This window comes from Dermacentor silvarum, chromosome 4, assembly GCF_013339745.2.
Source record: "Dermacentor silvarum isolate Dsil-2018 chromosome 4, BIME_Dsil_1.4, whole genome shotgun sequence".
Lineage (NCBI taxonomy): Eukaryota > Metazoa > Arthropoda > Arachnida > Ixodida > Ixodidae > Dermacentor > Dermacentor silvarum.
This window is the reverse complement of record NC_051157.2, coordinates 73,436,151-73,459,799: the sequence shown is the minus strand read 5'-3', so window position 1 is coordinate 73,459,799 and position 23,649 is coordinate 73,436,151. Positions and strand designations below refer to the sequence as shown.

Genomic DNA, 23,649 nt, shown 5'->3' with positions numbered 1-23,649 from the left:
GTAGATTGTTTATACAATTTGTAAATTACGACTTGCACACAACGTACAGACATGATAACATCGGATTGTAATTCGAATCTACGAGAAAACATAATTCTATTGCGCGGAAAGTCAAACACAAACCCTTTTTCCAGCTGCCGGTCTTGGGGTGTGCACACCACGAAAAATCCCGACCAACTAGAGGCTAACAGCTTCGCTGTAAAATGCTTGTACCTCGCCTTTTGGCCGCATGCTAAAACTCACATAAAAGTGTTCAAAATTAACCCTAAACCCTACACTTCGCGGTTTCTTATAACATCTATGTGAGGACTCGGGACACTTGCAAAAGAAAAATTATGAAGTCCAAGCTGGCACTATTTCTGCGCGTTTATTCTTTCTCCCGCTAACTGCTCGAACGCTCTGAAGAGGGAGGCAAACTCTGATGCTCACCTTCGAAGGCTTCCTATGTGCTTCGTATAGGATGAAGACTTTCAGGAGCTCGGCAGTATGCAGTTATGACTAAACAACGCTCGTGCATCTGCTAGGGATGTATTTTGAAAGGTTCCACTTCGGCGATATTTTGCTTTTCGCCTTCAGGCGCGCGCTGATTGGCTATTTTAGCAAAATTGGATGAGCTGATTGGCTGGTTGCACCCGACGTCAGTCAATTTTGCTCAGCCAGCCAATCAACGCGCATCTGAAGGCGAAAAGCAAAATATCGCCGAAGTGGAATGTTTCAGAATGCGTCCCTTGGTTACATTTCTTTATAGAAGCCACTACTTGGACAACCGGTGAATGTGACGTATCCTGCAGAAACAGTGACCCTTAAACAGCTTCGTCACCAACGAACCTTGTGAATAAATCGAATGCGCATGTTTCTAGTGCGCGACGAACATTGGAAGTTGCCTGGTCCGAGAAGACTATATACGTATCTTTCGCTCGGACATTCCAACGGGGTGTATTATTATACCACCGCGACACTCGAAATATCTGGCTTAAACAAAGCAGAGACGGCGAGTTCCACTTGATTACCTCGAACATTGCGGAGCCTTTTTGCTTTCTTTCATTATTTCTATCTCTTAATTTTAGCAGCGTGACCCCCAGCACTGTGTCTATGCAATGAAGCACTTGTCAAAATGTAACGCAGTTCTACAGCCGCGATATTACTGTGATTGCCGGTATTGAGCTTTTGACCAATTGGAAATGTCTGGTGTCATCATTCGTAATATATTCTCACCTATTAATTGGCACCGGTACGGCGAAGTGTCCACAGGAGGGCCACCATGGTTGGTTAGAAGAGTGTCTACGTAAACCTTACGCGCCCGACAGTTAATTAACACTGCAGATCCATTAGAGTGCATGCATGCTTAATGGTTGTGTGACCACAGTGACTCAGTGGCCATGGCGATCGCTGTTAAGGACGATATGTCGCGGGTTCGATTTCTGGCGAGCGCACTCCAATGTTGCTGGGGAAAATACGCTCGTATGTTTAGGTTTAGTTTCACGTTAAAGAGCGCCAGTTGATCCAAATTACCCTCCCGCCTCAGATTTGCTTTGGGAAGTTAAACCTCATGAGTCAATCAAGTATTAATGGTTGTCCCTTTAGTCAACATACTTTATTAGCGAAGCTTGCGCCAAGTTATAAATATGTGTCTATAAAAGAAACATGCCGATGAGCGTGCGCTTTATATTATATAATGCTCTGTTAGCGAAAAACATTTAAAATTCGGAAACTAATATAAGAACCACCGTTTCTACAAGCCTGACCAGGATATTAGGGATGGTGATTGCCTGCACATGATGCTCTCGGTGGTAAAAGAGCTGTCATTTAGCCGTATATTGAGTATATAGTATCACAATCCTAACGGCGCACTAAAAGCGAAACTTGAAAAGAAAATTTGAAAGAAAGAAAAGAAACCAGAAACAGCCTTGATTAGAGGATAATGTCGAAAATGTGGAAGTTCTTCAGCACCAAAGTTCTGTACTGGTATAAGTTCTTGCAAAGCAAAATCGTTGTTAACGCCAAATTCGTGAGCACGTCGAGAGGGCATAGCTCGGACGCACCGAAAAAAAATGGTACTTGTAGTTAAAAAAGGACGCTTTTTTTTTTGTACTTTTAGCGGAAGTAGAGAAAGTGCTGCACATCAGTACCAGAGCCGTACTCAAACAAAAGTAGGTGACGACAGTATGAACTTGAAGCAGCGTGAACTTGCCTCGGGGTTAAAACTTCGTGAACGTTTTCCACACATTTGTGTTTCTTACTCTCGTATTTACCGCCATGTCTGCAATACAGTAATATGATTGAAAGTTTCACGACGGATGCGGCAACAGTTTCACTCCAGACGTTAAACACGACAATTTGCGTAGAGAAATTTTTCCTTAACTCTAGCTGAGACCTGCAGCAGCGTACACGTCTAGCAGGGCACATCAGACATCCCGTTTGGTCTAGAAATCTGTAAATCTTTCTATGGTATTGTCGCGCAAGCATCATTGAGGATATCGCTTTGAAGCGTATATTTGTGGACTGACTTCGAAATTCTTACCACTGGTATCTTTTTTAGCGCCACGTGAAACGTCTTTGTATGCGGAGACGTTGACCTTTCGCTGTATTGCGTAGAATACCAAGTAGGCCTGCTAGGTGAACCAGTGCGCCTGACTGAAGAAACAACTAAATGTGCATTCTTCTTCGATGCCCTTCCCTTCCCGTCTACTCCGTCAGTGTGCAGCTGCAGCGAAAAAGGGTTAGCACAAGTGACCGATGACCGGAGCAGGAAAATTGCGGTAGACGGCGCTCTTGTTCCCGTGCACACTGGTATCTAAACTGCAAAATGATTCGTATTTCAAAGAGAGATTGCCTTGCACTCTCGTTTTAGGTTTGCTAGGGAACAACGGCGTCGTGTACCGCAATTTATCTGCTCGGGTGATCGGCCCCTTGTGCTAATCTTTTTCCTCTGCAGATGTACAGATGGTCGATTTTGGGTCAGCTGCACTACTGCTTCAATATTTACAAACATGTCTTTTTATGCTCTTCTGACTTAAAGTCGCGACGTTTCTGCATTGTAACACATGCAAATCTGAAGTTTTGCTCACCGCATCGTAAAAATTCAGACACTTGGTTCTTGAATAAATAGGATCGATTTGCATAGGCCTCTGTTTGGACGAACAATAATGAAAAACAGCACTGAGAATACGGTCTATTTGTATACATCCGAGTTTGAAACGTTTGCAGCTCGAAATGAAAATGGAGGACTCAAACTGCAAGAAGTAATGGCCCACTTTAACCCTTCGGCGCCCGTAAGCTGAACTGCATGTGTCGAGAAAAATTTGTGCACACGTGCGCAAAGATTGATAACTACCAAAAAAAGCAACAACATAAGCCCTTAAATTGGGATGCGCTATTGAGTAACAGAAAGTGCCCGAGAATGCGATGTCACTTCTGTGAAGTGTGTTAACCAATCCTCCCCTTGATCTTAAAGGAACACTAAAGAGGAACACGAAGTTCAGCTGGAATAAAATAGGAACCTTCAGGAATGCATGCAGTCTTTGTTGGGTGCAAAAATATGAGATATTAGACGAGAAATTCGTAAACAAAGACCAAATATCTCTTCCTCAATTTCTCTCACCCCAGATTCGGCGCTGAAGCAGTGTCGTCAAGGATTTCATTGCTCTCAGCGAATCAGAGGGCGCCATGATACATCACCGCTTGCGTAAACGGCTGAGGCAGCTGAGGCGCTGGCTACATCATAGGCTACATATGACCGCTGCGTTTGCGTTCGCTACGACTTTTGCTTAGGTGTTCTGTGGCCGCGATGGATACCGTTGCTGATGCTGAACCTTGCAATGAAGAGCTCGCCTGAGAAGCAGGACCGCATTTCTGCGACTTCAGTGAAACGGAGCGCGAAATGATCCTCCGTGCTCACGCGGTATGTGTTTCCGCGTACGATGGCGGTGAGCCGCCGGCCGCGCCGACGGAAAGCGAAGCCTCGTTTTCGTTGACGGAAGGCGAGGCGTCCGGTCCGCCAGGCGACGACGTTCCCGATAGAACAAGCGTAGAAAGTTGCGGGCGTACTTGGTATGGTTATTTCGGGGCTTTTTTTTTTTTAGTGTCATTCAGCACTCACCGAGCCGCCAGTTTGCTGCTGCAAGGCCACAAGTAGGGGATTTGATGAAGGCGACATTGAGGGAACAGCTGCTCGAGAAAGCACTGGCCTCTAGGGCACGCCAAGAGACTTTCCGAGGGCAGGATTATATACATAATTCGAGGGCGATAAATGCAGAGAGCACACCATCGATTTCTCTGGCTCTTTTGCCGTTTTATCATCGGCAGAGCAATGAGCCATTGCGAATGCCGGGGCTCATCGCGCGGCACCACATGAAAGGACACAGTCGGGTCAGCACTGCCGCAGCCCCTAAGCAAGCCCCTTGCGCTGTTTATACAGCCCTCACTACTACACACACGAGGCATTTTCTGGATGTTTCCCGCGAAGTCAACGTTTTTCGAGCCACGCAACACGCAACCAAACACTGCATAGAGCTAGAGTGTACTAGATATTCTATTTCACTCTAATAGAGCGGAACAGGCGTGCGCGATGACGCATGGAGCCAAAATGAAACTATCACGACCGCATGTAGCGCCATGCCATTTTTTCTTATTATTTAATTTTGCGCTAAACTTGTACTTCTTCGCTTGAAACGGTTTAAAAAATTGACAAATGCTGTTTATGTACGTTTAAGGTGTATTTCATTTTGCGTTTTATAAACAGCGATAAATCGCTCTCGACCAATCGCGACCAGGCTACGTTTGTGATCTCCGACGTCACGAACGTGTAGTGCGGGAAATTCGAAGGGGCGTCAGCACCTATCCTTCCAGTTTTTCGCTATTTTCTCGCTTAATAAACCTCTGTTCGCAGTAAGAATAGTATGACTGTGATCGTGAAAAGATAATCTACCATTAAAGTTCAACTTCCTGTTTCTCTTTAGTGTCCCTTTAACACCAGCTGGCACTTGACCTTCCACATGCGCACGCCCCACATATTTCACGCCTTCTTCGGTAAACCACTTATTGCATTTAACATTTTAAGGTATCTGTAATACTCGGCTAATGCAGCGGCTGTGGATTTGTCCTGTTCGCTGGGAGATGTTGAGATAATTAAAGATTCCGAATAATTGCCTACAGGAGGCAACGAAATCATTTGATTCTATAGTCGGATACAACTTTAGAAGGCAGCGGCATTTGCCCCCTCAACGGCGGATGCATACGAGCCTCCACCAATGGGCGCGCACTAAAGACTTACGTCATGAGCCGGACGGCCGGTGTCCCCGCCGACGGAGAGCATGGCAGCGGGACTATTTCTTTAGTCGCGGTGGAAATCGGCTGCTGCGCTTCGGTCATCTGGGCGGGGCCTCTCCTGTCTTCTTAAGTTGTACCCGACTTTAGGCTCTACCTGTTAATCAAAATGACTTAAATGCACTCGAAATCACTCAACGCGTTCAACCAAGGGCACTCAACAAAGCACTCAACAGAGCGTGGTGTCTGTAACGACCACTGAATGTGACGTGTACGTTGACGCAGGTATCGGTGGCAAGAAGGGCCGCCAACGAGAGCGCCGCCTCATGAAGGGCTTCAACATCGGCCTCATCGAGGGCTCCGTGCCGAGCCCGCCCGAGATCAACATCGAGGAAGTGACGTCACGGAAGTCACCCGTCTCTCGGTTGGCCCGCCTGGCGCGCCTCGCCAGCCGCAACAAGGTTAAGCGCGGCCGCTGGGGCCACCTGGTGGAGGCCACGCGCAGCGCCCGCGCGGCCTTCTCGCGCAGCCGCAGCGAGGAGACTATGAGCTCGAGCTCGTCCGGCTCGTCGGTGGGCCCCAAGGGGGGCGACTCAGTCTGCAACTCGGAGACGTCGCTGTCCATGCGGGGCCGCATCTCGCGCAAGTTCGGCACGCTCACCTTCAGCCGGTCGCGGCTCGCCTTCTTCTCCGAGCACGACTCGCTGCGCCACTCGTCCTCGGAGAAGCGCCGCGCGCACCGCACCGTCAGTGCACCGCCCTCGTCGGTGCTCCCAAGGGCTGCGATGCAGGTACACGGCTTATCCAGCGCCACACGCGCTGACATTCAGATGCTCAGGCGCGGGGACGTAAAGAAAATAGAGGTCTAGAGTGTCGGCATCTTCATGTATCTCTTAATTTGTTGGCTTCACAAAAGAATTCTGCGTGGCACAAAGTCACAAACGGATGGGAACCCAGAACGAGGTGTTGATCAGTGATCACTTGTGCTCCTTTCAGCCTGTAAACTGTGTATAATTTGCCGTCTTACACAGTGTCGTTCGGCAAGTACTCGCTAGCTCAACAAGCCCTTAGTAGCAGTAGCCAGTTCACGCAGTGTATGTACGTAAGGCTCACAGACTGGAGAAACACAGACGCAGATCGAGGTGGAGACGAGGTTAACGAGAAGCCTCTGTGCAGACATTTGCGCACACGTATCACAAGGAGGATGCAGGTTGTGGATAGATTCCGAGAGGCGTAAAACCTTAGTGCCTCTTCACACTGATTAGGACTTACCCACAAGTAGCTACGGGCGTCGTTATCTGTGAAGCATTTCTCCGTTAATAGGTCGACCTTAAATTGCTGGTTTGTGTAGTAAAAAATTTCACGAGGACAAGCACACACACAGGTAAGTGCTGTCAACAAAGTCAATTATAAGAAGCGCACATTATTATATGCACATTCTTCAAAACGCTGTAGCAGGCAGAAAAAGTAGGATAGCGAAAAAAAAATCTTAGGAGCGCACAGGGTAAACTGTTAAGAAGCCATCCGAATACCTAACCTTCACACACCTAATTACAAGTATAGGCAATCACAGCGCGGAGTTCTCACCACATCCTTGACCCACCGGCTTCCCCGATCAATGTGGTGCTGATGGTATCGTTCGCATTCGCCGTACATAATAGTATTGCATCCTCTCTAGTGCATCATCTCTTTCTTCACATATTCGCCGTAGCCACGTGCTTTTCGAAATGCAGTAATATGTCTAGCTTTTATAGACTGCAAAAATCGCAGTATCTATTTGTTTTATTTATAGATAGATTTATTGCAACGGTGTTTCCTTCTCAGCGTTGCCTTACAAGATGACGACTATATCTGATGTTTTTAGGTTGTGTCAAATCAGTACTCAGGTGGAACTTTGTCGATGAAAATTCATGACGAAACCATGGCGAGAGTACGAACAGATGACTTTGCTCGATTTTTTGAAGAAATGACTGGTGTACCACTGTCACGCCATCCACTCTGGCTCGTTACCTGCTCGACTGCTTCACTAATTACTCCTCGATGGTGACACTCTCCTAGGGTCTTCGCTCCCGCACTAAACTCTGTCCAACGACGTAACGCGCTATCTTCTAATGTTTACCTTTACTTCCCTTTCTGAGCCACAGCTGCGACTACGTCGCGGAGAAATGATACCACTCAGCTAAACGAGACTGCGACCATTTCCTGGAGGCGAAGTATCTTGGAGCCCCAGGTTCCCAAGTTTAATGACCCAGGTTGACAACCGGCCTGGGGTGTTTTCTTTAATTTACTCTCAATGTCTTGTATAATGTCACGTGACGCGCTGGCTTGACATTTACGTCATGACGGCGCACAGGGTGGGTCCAAATGAGTAAGCGCAAACAGAGCTCGCACGCTTACTTGCCTCGATTGATTGTTTTCTTGCTTGCTTGATTGGTTACGCACTGCTGCTGTGAATCACCGACTTGTCACACGCTACATTTCTGTGCCTCGGCATGCTTAACCATGCAGGCAGACCGCCAGGGTGCAGCTGATGCCGCCGCGGGCGGCGGTTCCTGCAACGTGCTGGCGGCCGAGTGCAAGCTGTCGCCCATCCCGAGCTGCGCCAGTTCGAAAGTGCCCACACCGAGGAACTCTATAAACGGCACCCTCGAACCGGACGCCTGCGTCGGCGGCGCCGGAGATTCTCGCGACTACGTGACCGCTGCCGCGTTGGCCATGGCGGCGACAGCCGACGACCTGCCGCCGTCCCCGCCGCCACTGACAGAGCCCTGCGACCTGCCCATGGTGGTGGTGCAGCCTTCGTCGGAGCAAGAGGACGCGCTCAAGGACTCGGACGAGTCGCCGGCCAACGGGTCCATACCGCTTCTGACCAGAGTGTACGGGATCGAACCCGTCGGCAAGCCGGCCAACATGGGCTGGATATGACCGAGCGTCCCGGGGTCGTCGGCTGCGCACAGGCGTCGACGCCTCTTCTTTATGCGCACAATGAGCCTGGAGTGACGATGGCCATAGGGAAAAGCGCGGGAGGCAGTTGTTGGTTTAGTCAGGCGTGCGACCGGGCCGCCAGGGGCTTCACGCGCACTACGGCGGTTTTGTTTCCTTCTCGTGACTGGTGACAGTTCGACGCGCTGGCTGCCAAGAACGGTTTAACATCTACCTGAAAATAAGGCCCTGCGTGAATTTTACGAGCCGGGCAAGTTTTTCGAATAGAGAAATATCTATTTTGTCTTGCTTTTTACCTAATCTGTTCATTTCAAAGTAATCCCATTTAACGCAATTAACGTAATTACATACATAATTACATACACAATTAAATTAACTTACAGTCCTTTTTATTTCCTTTGTATCTCATGGCATTTCTGAAATCCCGCGACCATCTGGAGAAGAGCACTGCATGGAAACCGAAGCTATATGAGCTCTAGTCGTGGGATTTCATTTTGATGTACACGCCCATTAACCTGACTGCTGCTTGGGTAGGAGGTAAAAAAAATTTAGAAAAAGAAAAAAAAACTTCGTAGTATACGACTCGAACACCAGAAGCCGCCACCTCTCCTGCCCGCAGAGCCGCCTGACGGTAACTGTCACCCATCAACAAAGTCGACACTCCAGCGTGGTCATCCTCGGCACGTCAAAATGTGCTCTACTTTCAGCCTGCTGACACCTCGACAGGCTACAGAGTATAGCTGTGTACATATGCGCTGGTGGGGACAAGCCGACGACACGAAAAAAAAAACTATGTGCCAAACCGCATTGATGAGCTTTGGGCCAAGCCAGCCAAGAAGAAAAGAAAAAATTGACTTTCGGCCTCTCGACACTTTCCCCTTTTTGACATGTGCTGTTTTCGCGATTGGACTTGACCACCTACATCACCAGCGAGTTGGACCTCTGTGTTTGCTGTGTTTTCCTGTTTGTCTGTGAACGGGGCTCCCAGTAGGAGCTTCTCTTCCTTGGTCGTTGCGGGACTGATGAAGTCTTGAAGTTAAAAGTAACGTGTGTTTCAGTTCGCGTTTATGCATCGTGCATGTTTTGTTTAAATGTTGTCTGACGTAGGTAGTACTCGTAAGCATGAAAACTGTAAGTCGATTTGTACAGCTTTCTCTGTTCTCATGTCATCTGCTCCTTTTTTTTTTACCTATTTGCGTCGCGATTGGTCACAATACTGGAGGGTTGATCACTACGAAACTGTGTGTATGGCAGTACCTAAAAGCACTTGCTAGAGTTTCATCACAGGTTGCGGCAGAAGATCAGATGGTGACACTCTCTTTACGTGGATCGTTCCAAAAGTATTGATAACTGTGTACTTATTTACCTATGTGGCTGACGGGAGTACAGATGTTACAGCTACCGTTTTTGCTGTTCGTGATCTTTTTCTTGGCATTTCAAGTAATCTGAAAAATGGTATCCGGTTTGCAGTACAACGTTGATGCCAGAGCATTATGTGTCGTAAAATATCAACTGTATTTGTGCACGAAGAAACAAAATGTACGTAACTCGATGTCTTTCTGGCAATTGGAAGGCTATGGAGCTAAGGCTACAGTATTCGACGGACTACCCCTACAAAAGTTATGCATTTTATTCATGGTATTCTATTTCAACTACCCAGAAAGTTTGTTGATGGAAACTTTGTAGAACCACAACATAATTGCTATAACGACTGTTTTAAGGATAGGCAGACATCATAACGCGTGGAATCACAGAAGTTTGGTTGCAACAAGCTCTGATTAAAAAAAACTAATTGGGAACGAATTGCGAACGAATTCTGGCGCACTTATCGATTGTCTAACAGTAGTGTACGACGCACTGAGACATATTAATTTTTTTATTTACGCATCCCATCTCAGGTTCAATTCACTACTTCGATCTTATTTGCTTGTCTGACGTACAAAAAAGAATTTTAATAAATATGATCCAAGACCGTATTAGGGAGTACACTGAGAGATCATACTACTGTCGAAGCTCTCTCTCTTACAAGAAAAAGTGTTTACAACTGAAAATAAATAACGGAAAGGTATCTTTCCTCGGCAAACAGCCACCACTGCGTTCTCAGCAATCATGTTATTCAGCATTTTCATTCTAAAATATATGCTGGCGACATGCTTCCGATGCCAGCGTCTGGCCACGGTGCTAATGCAGTCGCATATGTTATAGTCTTTCTCTGGAGCACATGATCAAGACCCCACGTCCCCGCGCAAGCTTAACGCTCACGTTGAGGATTCGCACTTTTCATACAATGTGGGTGCGATAATGTATATGGCGTGAGCTGGTAAAGAATGATAAAGATCCAAACTACTGCGCATTTATTATCCATGTAAATGTCGATAATATTTGTGAGACGTAACTGAAAGTAGCAGAGATATACCCATTTAAGTTAATCTGATATTGATATTCACATTCATGCTATGGCTTTCCCAAATGCGGTTTTATTTTCTTGTACCCTTTTTAACGAGTACTGTATGGTATGCTTATTTATTTATTTATTTATTTATTTATTTATTTATTTATTTATTTATTTATTTATTTATTTATTTATTTATTTATTTATTTATTTATTTATTTATTTATTTATTTTCATTCATTGAAGTGCAAATCATGTTCTTAGGCATTCTCTTAATTTCATGTGCTGCGAGAGCGAACATCAGATGTCACTGAATACTAAAGCATCTGAATTTTGGTGCACTATGCCAGACATTCTTCTTTAGCAGTGAATCGGCATTTATTGTTATTGGTGGAACTGAAAAAGCCCGCTGCAGCTTCGTGTCTCAGAAAGCCACGCACGTGGCGATGTTTCCGATTGTCTCCGGGCAGATGATTATACCCACAAAATATTTATCGAGTTTACTGCCGCCTTGAATCAACGTATTCGAGTGAACCTATGTATTTTCAAATGCTGTTGGGCCGTCTACAAAATATTGTTTTGAAACAATGTGTTCGAGTTCATTTATCCTTTCCATTTATGGAATGATATGTTGATCTGAAAAATGTTGCAGTTATTGTGATTATTGTGCTTTACGAGCCGTTGTTCGACGTCTATTTTTGCCTTATTGACAAAAAGAAAGAACTTGTAGTCAGCAATTTGTCTAACGCCAAACAACAACAATTTTTTTTCTATCTCGATAAGGCTTCAAGACATATCCCGCATTTAAAAAGCCCGTAACACGCGTAGTTCGTTGTATTCGCACTGACACTTTGGCGCAGAAGAATACTGACTGATCACATTATCCTTGCTGAGCGATGAACCGCGACCAACGTGTTAATCAGCTCACTGCCCTCGCGAAAGAAACAAAGTCGCGATCAACAGATACGAACCGCTGCCCCAAGGTCAGCATCTCCGCCTGGGTGCGACCGATTAACTATGTATATCAGACATGCCCGAGCTTCTGTACAATTGCAGTCGTAGGACAAATTCCCTTCTTCATAGACATATGAGGCACGAATCGCACTGAAAGGACTCGGGCGCTTGAGTTCCTTCAGGAGAAGAAGCGTGGATTGTTTGACATAGTCAAAACATAGCGCCGTTTCACTCAGCTGTGTACAGAGCTTCGCGACACAATTTTTATCTAGCTTGTTAGATCACAGTTAATAAACTCAGCAAGTTAGCAATCGATAGTAGTAGTAACTATCAAGTGGCTTGAAAAATCAGGGCACGCGCGAGCGGAAGCTCCAATTTTGTGCGTCCGGCATGCCACTTAACGCTTGAACAGATAAACGAGCAAATAGTTAACCTCCCAGCGAGCGTCGCTGGCCAGTGAATGCTCGAGGTTATATAGAAGTTAAGAGCGTATTGCAGATTAGGACGATGCGGTTCTGCATTGTATAAGAACGCTAGAAAGTCGAGCTTTGCCTAACACGAGCTTAGTTCCGCAATATATTTTTTTCTATTGGTGCAATGACTTTCGAACGTAAAATAAGCACTCATATTAAATAACGAACTATTTGAATATATAACTACTGAGCCTTCAGCATACTGAACTTGGGTTACTTAATTAACACTCAAGTAAAACACTTGGCTAAAGATTCCCTGAAGATCTCCGCACCTTTTTCTCCGTCTCTTGTAAAAAGCAAAATACACAACAACGGCTGCACAGACTTACCAAAACGCAAGAGAGATAACTTTCTCATAATCATCTTGAGAGTCAATATTTGAAACTTTTGCTAGCGCCGATAAATTTAAATGCCACAGCTTTCTTTGCTATTTGCCACTTCTTGTTCGTTGACGGCTGCTAGCCCTTACTCAGCTTCAGATCCTATGCACCTAATTTCATGCGAACCTTACGCGCTCAAGCGCGTTTCACCGGCACAAAGTTACTAGTAGTGTAGCGTCAGTGCTGGTGCGACGTATTTCCTAGTAACATGCAGTCACCACGCCCCGGTACGACGGTGTTCGGTGGAGCGTATATACAGTACTTACTCGTAGTTGGGAAATCTGCCCATCAGTAGCTCGCCACTCGAAACTACGTAAATACCTCCAGACATACTGCGCTCTTCTCTTAGAACAGGTATTTTTATCGATCGCGTGTAGACTCGTTTCTGCAAGGTGAGGACCACGCGGTTCAACGCGTCGCGTCCTTGCAACTTAATGACCACGAGCGACGTGATGCCTTTTCTTAGGTAGAGGCTTAGTGACGACCAAGGTTCTCCGGGAGAACTCAAACAGCTCGTCATTAGCATGGATCAAAAACTTTTTCGGAAAGGCAGTGCACCAGGGCAGGCCGGAGGACTGCCTGTCTTATTGTAGCTTCTTTGTACGCTTCGAGCAGCAACGCTATAGATATTGCCTGCGTTCATGAAACTTGTCCCTTCTTCCATCAGTACCTTCTCTTTTTCATTCGCCTGAATATATAGTGAGAAAAGAGGTACCGCTTTCTCTCTGTTCTGCGTCAGACTTTCCTTCTATGCAAATGAAGAAAACAAGGATTATGATGTGTCGCGGTATTAGCGTAGCCGTTAAGCAACCGCAGATTATTTTCTCATGCCGCTGTTTCTATAGGCCCGTTCGTTGCTTTTTTCTTTTTTTATGGCATCTTGTCCTCATCGTTTCCTTTTCTTTCTTCAGTTACTGGATCAGCGGAGTACTTGTCCAGCCCCCCCCCCCCTCCCCTCCAACGCACCCTCACGTGCTCGTACGTGTTCTGCATCTGACATAGTACAACGGTGTCACGTGGCCATTGTGCATCGTAGACGAGCTCCGTCTGTCGAAGACGTACTGTCGCGTTTCAGGGCAAGTAGGTTCCTCGCACAGGCGATCGCAAGCGCCCCAAGGAGCTCCCCTTCGGCTATCTGAAAGAGCCAACCAGTTTATGCGATGAGGTCGATACGTAGCTCGTTCGAATAGCTTTTCTTGCACACTCTATATAGTGCTGTAAACGCGTGCGTTTGCCAAACGGTGACTCAAAATTATTTCGCAGGCACTTCGTGTGCTTCCCACATGTATTGGAGTGGGAAGTGACCGAAATCAGGCTCGTAGCTAACGCTCGAGATCCTGGGGTTTGGAAATACGTCGTTTTTTGTGGGGTTTTTTCGGCCAGTCCAGAGTAATAACGATTACCAGCGGCACTAATGGTTAAAAGCGCGGAAGGAGTCCTATATACGTAAACGTAAAATATCGACTTCCGCTCCAGACCATTCCTCTTCGTATTATAGCGCAATTTCACTTACCGATCCGTGAATTTGAATGTATTACTATTTTTTTTTTTTTTTTGCAAATGTAGGCAGTGGACTTTCAATGCGTGCGTTTATTGCTAGAATATCGGCCAAATCTGTTCACTGGAACAGCAAACACTGCATCCGAATGCCCGCTTCAAGGCCGACAATGGTTCTTCGCGAACTTAAATGGCCTACCCGAGAACTTGTGCGTACTTTGCAGGAATCAAAGTTCAATTAGCTACGCTTACGTTCAATACACTCCTGTTTTGCCAGGTTATACTAACCTGACGGTGATGATGATCAAGGACGTAAAAACCTGCTGTATTTGTCACTATCCGGCCCACTCCTGGGAGCGACCCTCACAAAAAAAAACCCTGTCGTTGTTGTTGTTTGTTTGTTTGTTTTTTCGGCGCCACGCTTGTTGGAGAATCATAATAACCGGAGTTGTCCTTGGGATTTTCTTTATTACCAATAAAGCCGGTCGCTGTCACACTCCGTTATAGTATTGCGTGTGTATTTATTAAGCAGCAATCTATATGTACACTCGCCGGCAGCTTTAATAAATGTAAAAAATGCAAGTTTTTGACTTTTTTTTTTTTTTGTCTTGGAGCGCAAGAAACGGAAAGTACCCCATCAGTTAACCCCGTCGAATGCAGGCTTTGTGGCTAGTGTGATCAATTAGTTTCGCGTGTTTCCTATTTGTTGACAGCTGCCAGAAAAAGTTTGGAGGCATGGAGGCCCCATTCCGCTTTGTTTCTACAGAATCTGACAAAATAAATCAAGACAGCAGATTTTTTTAATGATTCTGGCCAAATTCTGCCCACGCCCTTCTGAGCCTGACGGACGGGCCTTTGAGCGAGATGGATGGGCTCAAAAAGTTTGCTGGTTATCACACCAAATACGAGGCTGCGGTTCTGGCTATTCTTTTTTTCTTATGTGCCGTTTTTTTAGCCGCAAGTTCGGGCTGCGAGGCACAAGTTGGTTGGAGCGAAACGTTATTTTGTTCTGCACTTTTGTCGCTGCTTACTGATGGGAAAACTTGGACGCCGCGATCACTGTGTCAGGGTGTGCAGTCCATAGCTCCTCTTAAAGTTTGTCTGCGTTGCTTCCATACCATGTACAGAATTTTCGACTGTTCAGAGATGTCAAATAAAAGAATTCTGCTGATAATCGAACTTGTAGTGTTTTCTATGAAATCATAACAGCCTACAAGCATTTAAGAGTCTTGCGTATCGATTTATTGAACAATTCAAGCCTCAAAGCAATTTTTGGCGATTTTTTTCGGTCTTGAAGAAGAAACAATCTCTTCCGCAGCCGCTGTACTGCTTTTCGTTTTCCTTTGTTTGATGTACCGACATTCTCATTGCACACACCACGAGCACTATTGCATGCGTGACAGTTATCCTTTTTTTTTTTTTTTTTACTTTATGCAAGGAGTTCTTGTGCCTGTTAGAAGGTGGCGGGTACATTATTTCGCTTAATTCATAGATGAGCTAAAAAAAGCATCAAACAAGGAATAAATAAACGACTTAAGTGACAACAGTTCTAAAGTTTACATGCACACAACAAAACCAATTATTTCTGAGTAGTTCACAAGCGTTCCAGTGTTCATGTTGACGTACACACGGTGGCCCTTGCTGGTGGAAAACACAGCGCATACAAGCACACATAGAAGAACCACAGTAACACGACAATGGGAGTGAATACGGGTAACAAGTGTATACGAAAATGTAGAAAAAGAATGAATCACTTCGACAAATACAGCGTCGTGATCAAAGTTACAGTTATAAAATTTAGTAACTTTCGGATATCCCGATTCTGTACAAGAAACTACAAATTGCGCGTGCTGCATTGTGTTGCAAGTGTTCTGATGGCCATGCATCCAGGATTTTGTCTAGTGATATTGGCCTCCCACCCAGAGCATTTTTCTTCGCAAAAAGCCTCTTACTATGTAGTATCATAATTTTTGCTGTGTAACAGCAGATGCGCTGTTTTATTCAGCCTCCACACGAAAGCACACAGCACAGTCAGTTTTTCCTATCTCGTACGAGAAGCGTCTAGTATAGGCTATACCAATCCGTAGTCTGTGAATTGTTGTTTCTATTGAGCAGCTGGTTTTCGTGGGTGTAGTGAATTGCATGTTAGGCTATACCGCACATATATAGTCTGGAGCTTTCGGCATATGTGAACCAAGTTTCTCTGGTCATTCGACCACAAATCTCACTTAAAAGACAACACGCATCACTCGCCGCTAGGGCTCCGTAGTACTCCATTTTGGTGAGCATCGAGCAGTGTCCTCTGCAGTGGCGGTCGCTGTAATTTCGCAATGGCTTAGTATTCGCTGGAATACAATATCATGGAGAAAACGCATTTCGGTAGCGTAAGCTTTTTGTATTTCCTATATTAATGTACCATTTACATTCTCCAAGCTGCTTTCCTCTGTGCGCAAAAGTGAAGCTTGCGGATAGCTCAGAATGGCCCACCCCAAAGATCCTGAGTGTGAACATATGAACTGTAATGCGGAAAAGATAGCATAGAGCTCTGCCGACATAGATTTTGTAAAGTGACACTGACTAAATGTTCTTCGCTCTTGATATGCCGGTATAAATAACGCCAGTGTAGAGCTCCCATTCTTACAAGATATGTCTGCGTAGACTCGAATATGGTCCCTGTATGTAGTAGAGGTGTGGTAAGGTTAACTGTTTGGTTGCAATCACTGGCATGTCCCACTTACGGGTTAGATCGGGAATGGAAGTGACGATTTTTGTGAATGGCAGTAGCCGTGGAGGATGCGAAACGTTCGTTGGCCAATATTCACGAACAGGCAGAAGGTTTCGGCACTGTGGTATTATGTAATTCAAGCAGGCCCCGTTTCAATCTTGAATGGACTGACAAAGAGGATGATTGGCATGCTGAATTGCCAAACGAAAATAGTGGAGATATGTTTCGACATATCCCAGCGTCTGTAAAAACGGCTGGTGATGCTTGTCAATAAAACCAACGCCCCGGCAGATGCCCGAGGTACTCCCAGTTTTTCTGAAGGCTTCTTGTGAGCAGTCGTTGAAGAATATCTTCTAGGGTGTGAGATAGCCCACTAAACACCGGATCACAATATGATATCCTTTGTCTAATAATTGCGCAGTAAACGCGTATTAAGGGTGATGTTGTTCCCACCCATCTGATTCCTGCTAAGCGACGAAGAACGTTGACAAACGAGCTCACTTTCTCATCTGGTGCTTTTACGTGCGGAACCCATGATAACCGCCTGTCAAGAACGGCGCCCATGGAAACTTGTGCTGCCGTACAAGCTCCAGTCACTGAGATTATGAACAACACGACAACAAGGTGAGAGCAGGAGCCAACGTTTCGACAAGTGGACTTGTCTTGTAGCTCTAACCGAAATTCTTTCAGGTATTTTGGTATAAGAAAGATCAGCATTTTTTGTCATAAGGTCATGCCTCTGCTTTTTAACAACTCGTTAATAATATTTACGCCCTCTATTATGTCCTGCTGAATGATTTCAGCACTGGAGCCAGATGACCTTATGCGCAAGTCGTCTGCGTAAAGAGAATAATGCAAAGTAGGCAAGAGATCGGGCAGTTCAGCATTGCACATTTAAAAATAAATGGACTGAGTACACATTCTAGTGGAATACCTTGACTCATTTGTTGTTCCTCGCTTTTACCATCAACTCTTTCTATAAATATTTTCCTGTTCCTTAAGAACTCTGCGATCCATCTAAATGTTCGACCTGTTATGCCTAATTTGTTCACTCCATAAAGCACGTGCACGTGGATCATTGTGTGAAAATTCTCCTTTAATGCCCAGAAGCACAGCTACAAGGATATTTTTATCCTGCATGAACACAGACTTACGGTTGCAGTACCCATGAAGATCTTCGCTCAATATGTGTACGCTACTTCGTAAAATCCTAAAACGTCAAAAACAACTTCGCCCTGGCTCTGCTTCACGCGCAATGAAAAATTCATCGTAACGACCATACGACTCACTGTTTGAAATGTCCGTGATGCTTAAAAATTCGCACCGTTGAGTCTAAAATCACACACGCAGGTTGCTTCGAGCGCATTTCACAATGAGCTACATGCAGCCTCCTTGACACGAGACTCACTAACGTGCCCTTTCCTTCTTTTCAGTGGTCACAGAGGCACCGGTAATATATACATTTATTAACGTGTGCATACGCAGTGCTGTGAAAAAAATAATAAAAATAAAGCAGTTGCGAAAAGTAAGTGAGTGGTTGGCAGTGCTTGCTCTTGATGCTTTTTTTTTTTTTTTTCAGGTCCTGCTCAGCGTCCTTCATGCTCTCAATAGGAACACGCGTCACTCTGCGTTCGCTGAAAACCTTACGGTTACAACGCAGGCAACACTATAGAAAGACGTTTGTGTTTGGACTAGCCCCAACTTGTGGGGGGGTTGCTATTCTGTGACACTGGAGCACCTGTAAATCTGCGTCACACAAAGTACACATAAGCCGAGTATTCACTCGCGGCTTTCTTGAGTTGTATAGCTCGGGAAACTTGGGTACAGGTGCAAAGGGATTTTCTTTCTCCTGGGTAATGTCTTCCCCCACCAGTGTTCACTGCCGGGAATCGGCATCCTGGCACCTCCATTGGCGTGATAGATGCGCACCTTTCCGGGACACCTGTGGTAGGCATCGAACATCGTCTCGTTCACGGTGTGGGCCCAACCGGTGTCCAGCTGCCGGTTCCACGTACAATCCAGCACGAAGAACAACTCGGGGTACTCCATCCCAACGAGCGTGAAGAAGTCCTGATGTCCCAGCGACCCGTTGAAGCCGTACTTCACGCAGATTGGTGCCAGCTTTTCGTAGGTGAGCAGCTCGTTGTAAAGCTTGGACGAGCGCATCGCGGCCAGGTCCATGAGCATGACGCCCGTGTTGAACCCCTGCTTACCGGGCCTCGGCATGCCCACATCGGTACCGGGATGCGCGTCGATGTACGACTGAAAGTCGACGCGATACTGCGGCTGCAAGTCGTGGCCAATGCCGATCAGGGTCTCGTTGTCGAAGCAGTCGAAGTGCCCGTACAGCTTCGCGACGTCCTCTTCGAACTTGAGGTCGAGATCGATGAACAGAATGCGCTCCAGGTCGAACACTCGGTGAAAGATTTCGGTGATGAAGAACATGTCGTCGTTGTATCGGCCGACATCTTTGGTGAAGAAGAGCAGACGCATGAGCTCGATCACTTCCCTATTGCTCGCTTCCACAGCAGTTACGTTGTACAGAAAGAACTGCGTTTGGAAAGGAAGTCACAGGTGAGTGAGGTGGCCATAATCATTGCACGAAGAAAGCTATTAGTCATTAGAAAAAAAATCACCAAAAAATCGCACCCTCAAAAAAGACGGAACACTTGATATTAACATTGTTTGATCATTAGTGATCATTAACATTGGTTTTTATTGAACAATATAGCGGCGTGCCGGAATATAACTGCTTACAAAAGAACTTGCCTATAGCGTCTTCAGTGCGAATGCCCTATTTCTTCCGCTTGCTAATTTGCTAAGCTTTATGACCTCGCGATACGCGTCTATATTTAGCTCAGAGAGAGGCCCGAAGATATATAACATGCAGCAAAGGAAACAATTTAGCACCCTGTGGACTTCAGGAAAACTTGAGTGCAATTTTCTGGTGAACCGTAACCGTAAAGGTATCCAATAATTAAAAACAAGAAAACAGAGTACCGTGGTGATTGCATGTGCTACCGAAACTGTGTATGTTCTTATGTAACGCTCGCGACCCGTAGGCTCGCACGCCTGAATCCCAATTCGCCTTGGTGCGGAAGCATTTAACTGCGGTAAGCAGTTAATTACTCGGAATCTGGATGATTAAAGTATACGTAACGTAAGGTCACGTAGATTTTGCCAGCTTTAGAGTGAATGGAAATATATATATATATATATATATATATATATATATATATATATATATATATATATATATATATATATATACTGAGGCCTGAAGATGGGAACTGCAAATTTCCAAGAACATGAGACAATGTAATTGCAGGCTTTATGAAGACAAAACTCCTACAGGATCTATGACAGAGTCGACACGGGACCGAGTGCGAACATTCTGCAAATGTCAGTGTGACGCAAAAAGAACTTCGAGGTAGCTGTTTATCACAATAAATGACGCAAGTCTTATAAACACGAGTCTACCGCGTTTCATCGAACGCGAAAGAACGTGCAACGAGAAAATTTTGTGCAAGCACTGCATATATCCTTGAACAATGCTAAATTTCAGACAATAGTACCGCGGAGCTTTAATTCGCGCAAACTTCTTGCAATGCCATGTTTTTAACCTGAAGGAGAGGTTCGCGCCTTTAGGCAGGCACCGACTACTCCACGTTACATGGCAAACGTCCTCGCGCTAACTTCTATAATCATTTATCATAGCTGTTCTCGATTGTTTGATAGCGTTACGAATTTTGTACGCTCCCAGCCTACTGTTACTGCATCTTAGGCACCTAATTAAGCAAATTATGAAAGTCAATTCCAATCCTGTTTTACCGGATGGAGAACTCTCTGGCAGATTACAAATGAAAGATATGTTCAGAAATGTTGCGATATATAATTGTAGCTAAAGCTTAAAATCAAGCTTTAAGCCTCCGGGGAGTGCAATGATGATTTGGGCATCCAAAGTTTAACACAAGCTCTTAACTATCGCTGTTAACATTTAAAGCTGATAAACGCTCTCACCTGAAACTTTCTTTTTGATTCCTTTTGGACACTGACAAGCGCGCGGCTGAGTCTCATGTAACTTTGAGGGTCGGCCAGCACGTGGAAGCGAACCGAACTCTTCGTGCGGGCCAGCATGCTTTTGAGGCAGTGGCTCATAGTTCGTGTCACTTTCATATTTCGATAGGCCCACTTGGCCACAAACACCACGTCCACCTTCCTGTGAGAAGCGGAAGTACGCGCGGCCTCGCAAGCCGCAGAGGCAGCGTCAGTGGTGGTTTCCACCGGTGCGACAAGAGGCCCGATCGAGGATAACGGCGGCAAATTCAACGTTTGGTGTTTGTACTTCGGTGGAACACCCGAGAGATTGCACCAGATTATCACAAACACGCCGAACACACAAAGGGAGTAGACCGCCAGGCGGGCTGCTATCGACTGCATCTTTGGCAGTACGCTGAACACGTTCCGAAGACTAGTCGTTCAAGAGTGTCGCGAAGAGTTCCTATCGCAGGTGCACTTGCCGAATCGTGTCATCAACTCTCTATCACACTCGTAAACATAAACTATTGCCACTTAGCTGTATCCCTTTTGATCCCGCTTGCAAGCGGAGACGTGCAACTCGAGCGATTGAATGAACACCGCTCATTTGCGTATCCTGTGAAAACAGCGGCAATGCGTCGGTGTCATGGGCGAAAGCGTCATAACTAGCACAAACTCGTTGATTCACTGCAAAACACGCTCCATGCTGTATCAGGCGAGTAGCCGCGATCCCGCGAATGGTTTCGTGAATGAGCTCTTGGTCCGACACAGTAGCCGTTCATTTCACTTTCCGTCTTCTACAAGTGGGCTGGTCGCTGGATTCTTCACGAACACAGCTGTCGGGAGCTGCGGTACCTAAATTCTTCATGTTGGCTTGATAAGCTTCTATTTCTCGCACGCGCAGGCGCACACACGACGGTCCGCAGGAAGAAGTCGGCTTCGCTTCCCTTCGCGCCAAACAGCTGCAATCTTGCGAGAAAGTTAGGCGCGTCTCTTCGAAAGTGCTTCGGCTTCGGTGGGCGAGTGCACGGTGGCCAGCGACGGCGGCGGCGGCGCCTCGTGTGTGACCGGCGTCAAGGAACGAGACCGGTCGTGCCTGCGATAAACCGGTTCACCGCGACCTTCTTTTCTCGGCACTGGCGGAGGCTCCGAAAGCGTCGGCGGCGTCGGCAGCCCAACGCGCTCACTTTTTCGCCGTCGGCGTAGGCCGGCGGCGGCGGGCTTCCGCCGTCTGCCGTCCTTGTCAAGCGAGCCACGCCAGGTCCAATGACCGACTTGACTCAACGGCGAACGTGGGAGGAGTCCGAGAGCGAGCAAGTGCATGCGCGGAATGCAGGGCACTCTCATCAAGCTGGTACACGGTCCTTGCACTTCGGCATGGCCTTCGGCTTGGAGATCGCAATTAGCGCTCTTTTTCCTCTTTTTGAACATTCTACGCACAGCCTTGCTTTTTCCCCATCGGATGTAACTTGCTCCACCGGGCTATCAACCAGGCAACGTCATCTGTCAGCCATGCGCTAAATATTTTACAGACTGCGGCCTGCGCACCGATTGAAGCCGCGCATATAAACAATGTAGCCCTTTGTCTTGGACGCAAAGCTCTCAGACGGCCGGAATCCCCAGCGTAAACAGCCAAACGTCCTTCGACGAACCGGTGCTTCCGAATGGGAGGAATTTGCCCTTGTTGGTGTCACATGGAAGAAAATAGCGCAAATAAAACACCGTCAGGGGAAGGAGACGATGCATGCGCATGTGTCGTGTCCTCCATCAGTTCATGTCATATTTGCGCTGTTTCCTTGCCGTAGGCGTTGCTTCCGATCACGAGCCTGTTTGAGCACGCTTCGTCCTCAAAGAGGACGGTCTCATAAGTTAATTAGAAAACGAAATATTGATTGGAAAACAATAAATTGGCGGATCCCGTCCCAAGCTGCAACCGCTGTCAATCGCCAGCGTGAATACGCATTTAGACAAATCAGAAGCGCCCTGAGGATGCACAGATTCAGTGTGTTTCACGCAACGATTCCCGCAAGGCTAGATCCGCCAAAACCCTCATTCCCCTCCTCCGCCTCGGGAAATGGCGGTGACAAAACTTTTGTAATATTGTTGTTTTTTGTTACTTTATTTCATTATTTTTTCTTCTTTTTTGTTTGCGAAGCATTCCTTGCCTCTTACCTGGTACTTCGTCGTAGGAAGGAATACAGGTGGGTTTCGGTCTCGCCTCAATAGCTTTAACAAAAAGAAAGTGTGTCCGATCGTGCGATTTGAAAAAGGGTACACCCGCCGAATAGCCGGATGTTCTACTTATTAGGCCATAGATGCCGGCGTGTAACATCGGACTGCCAACCTCACCTTTCTTCTTTCCTCTGGGTCGAGAGAACATTGGCTGCTGAGGTCGAGAACTAAATCGAGAATTGCTAAGTCGATAACTTAGTGCTATACTGAATAGAAGGCGCAGAAGACACAACGTAAACCCTGCACATACTACTTGAACCTATAATGTCGGATCACAGATATCTCTAGAGCACACCTAGCTGTTAATAGAGCGGTGAATTATATTATATCCCACGGATTCCTTTATTTACTTAATTTGATTTCATTTAGCCAATCGGTATGTGCCACTGGGAGTGTGCGCGTTCAGGGCCAGTCCTCCACAATATGTCCCACAGTGACCCAAGAGGTCCAGCATCCGTAAATGTTGCTCGATTTTGTGACATCACTGCGGACACGTCTCTTGCATTTCGGTATAGCCTGCGAGCAGTGTAGTGCATACACATTAAAAATGCACGAGAATAAACATGTGAATTTTGTGATTGATAAACGTAAACATTAGATGAGATTACACGTTGCATAGGATGAATGTAAAGAAAATTGTACGCATCACCATTAGTTGTAAATATTTTAATTAACCGCGTTATTCAAGCATCGCTTCACGTTGATTCCAACATATGTGTTGGATCTGCATTTTTTTTTTTTTTTGTGCCT

General features: G+C 46.1%; 2 protein-coding genes across 2 annotated transcripts in view; one reads left to right on the top strand and one right to left on the bottom strand.

The window, feature by feature from the left end:
- The window catches only part of LOC119450236 (transient receptor potential-gamma protein-like), a 60,490-nt gene extending 45,667 nt beyond the window's left edge, over positions 1-14,823 (top strand). The window contains 2 exon segments of the mRNA XM_037713619.2: positions 5,551-6,056; positions 7,774-14,823. Of these exon segments, the coding sequence (XP_037569547.1) occupies positions 5,551-6,056; positions 7,774-8,190 (923 nt within the window). The 3' untranslated portion in view covers positions 8,191-14,823.
- A 737-nt stretch (positions 14,824-15,560) lies between these two features.
- On the bottom strand, positions 15,561-22,543 carry LOC119450235 (xyloside xylosyltransferase 1). The gene is made up of 2 exons (XM_037713618.2): positions 20,650-22,543; positions 15,561-19,179 (listed from the first exon to the last, which is right to left on the bottom strand). Exons 1-2 carry the CDS (start codon positions 21,067-21,069, stop codon positions 18,409-18,411), a joined length of 1,191 nt encoding a protein of 396 aa, XP_037569546.1. The 5' UTR covers positions 21,070-22,543; the 3' UTR covers positions 15,561-18,408.
- Between the last annotated feature and the right edge of the window lie 1,106 nt (positions 22,544-23,649).

Coding starts and splice junctions, on each gene's coding strand:
- LOC119450235 (XM_037713618.2), bottom strand. CDS start 21,069: ATGCAGTCGATAGCAGCCCGCCTGGCGGTCTACTCCCTTTGTGTGTTC. Junction 19,180..20,649: donor AATCAAAAAGAAAGTTTCAG/GTGAGAGCGTTT, acceptor TTCCAAACGCAG/TTCTTTCTGTACAACGTAAC.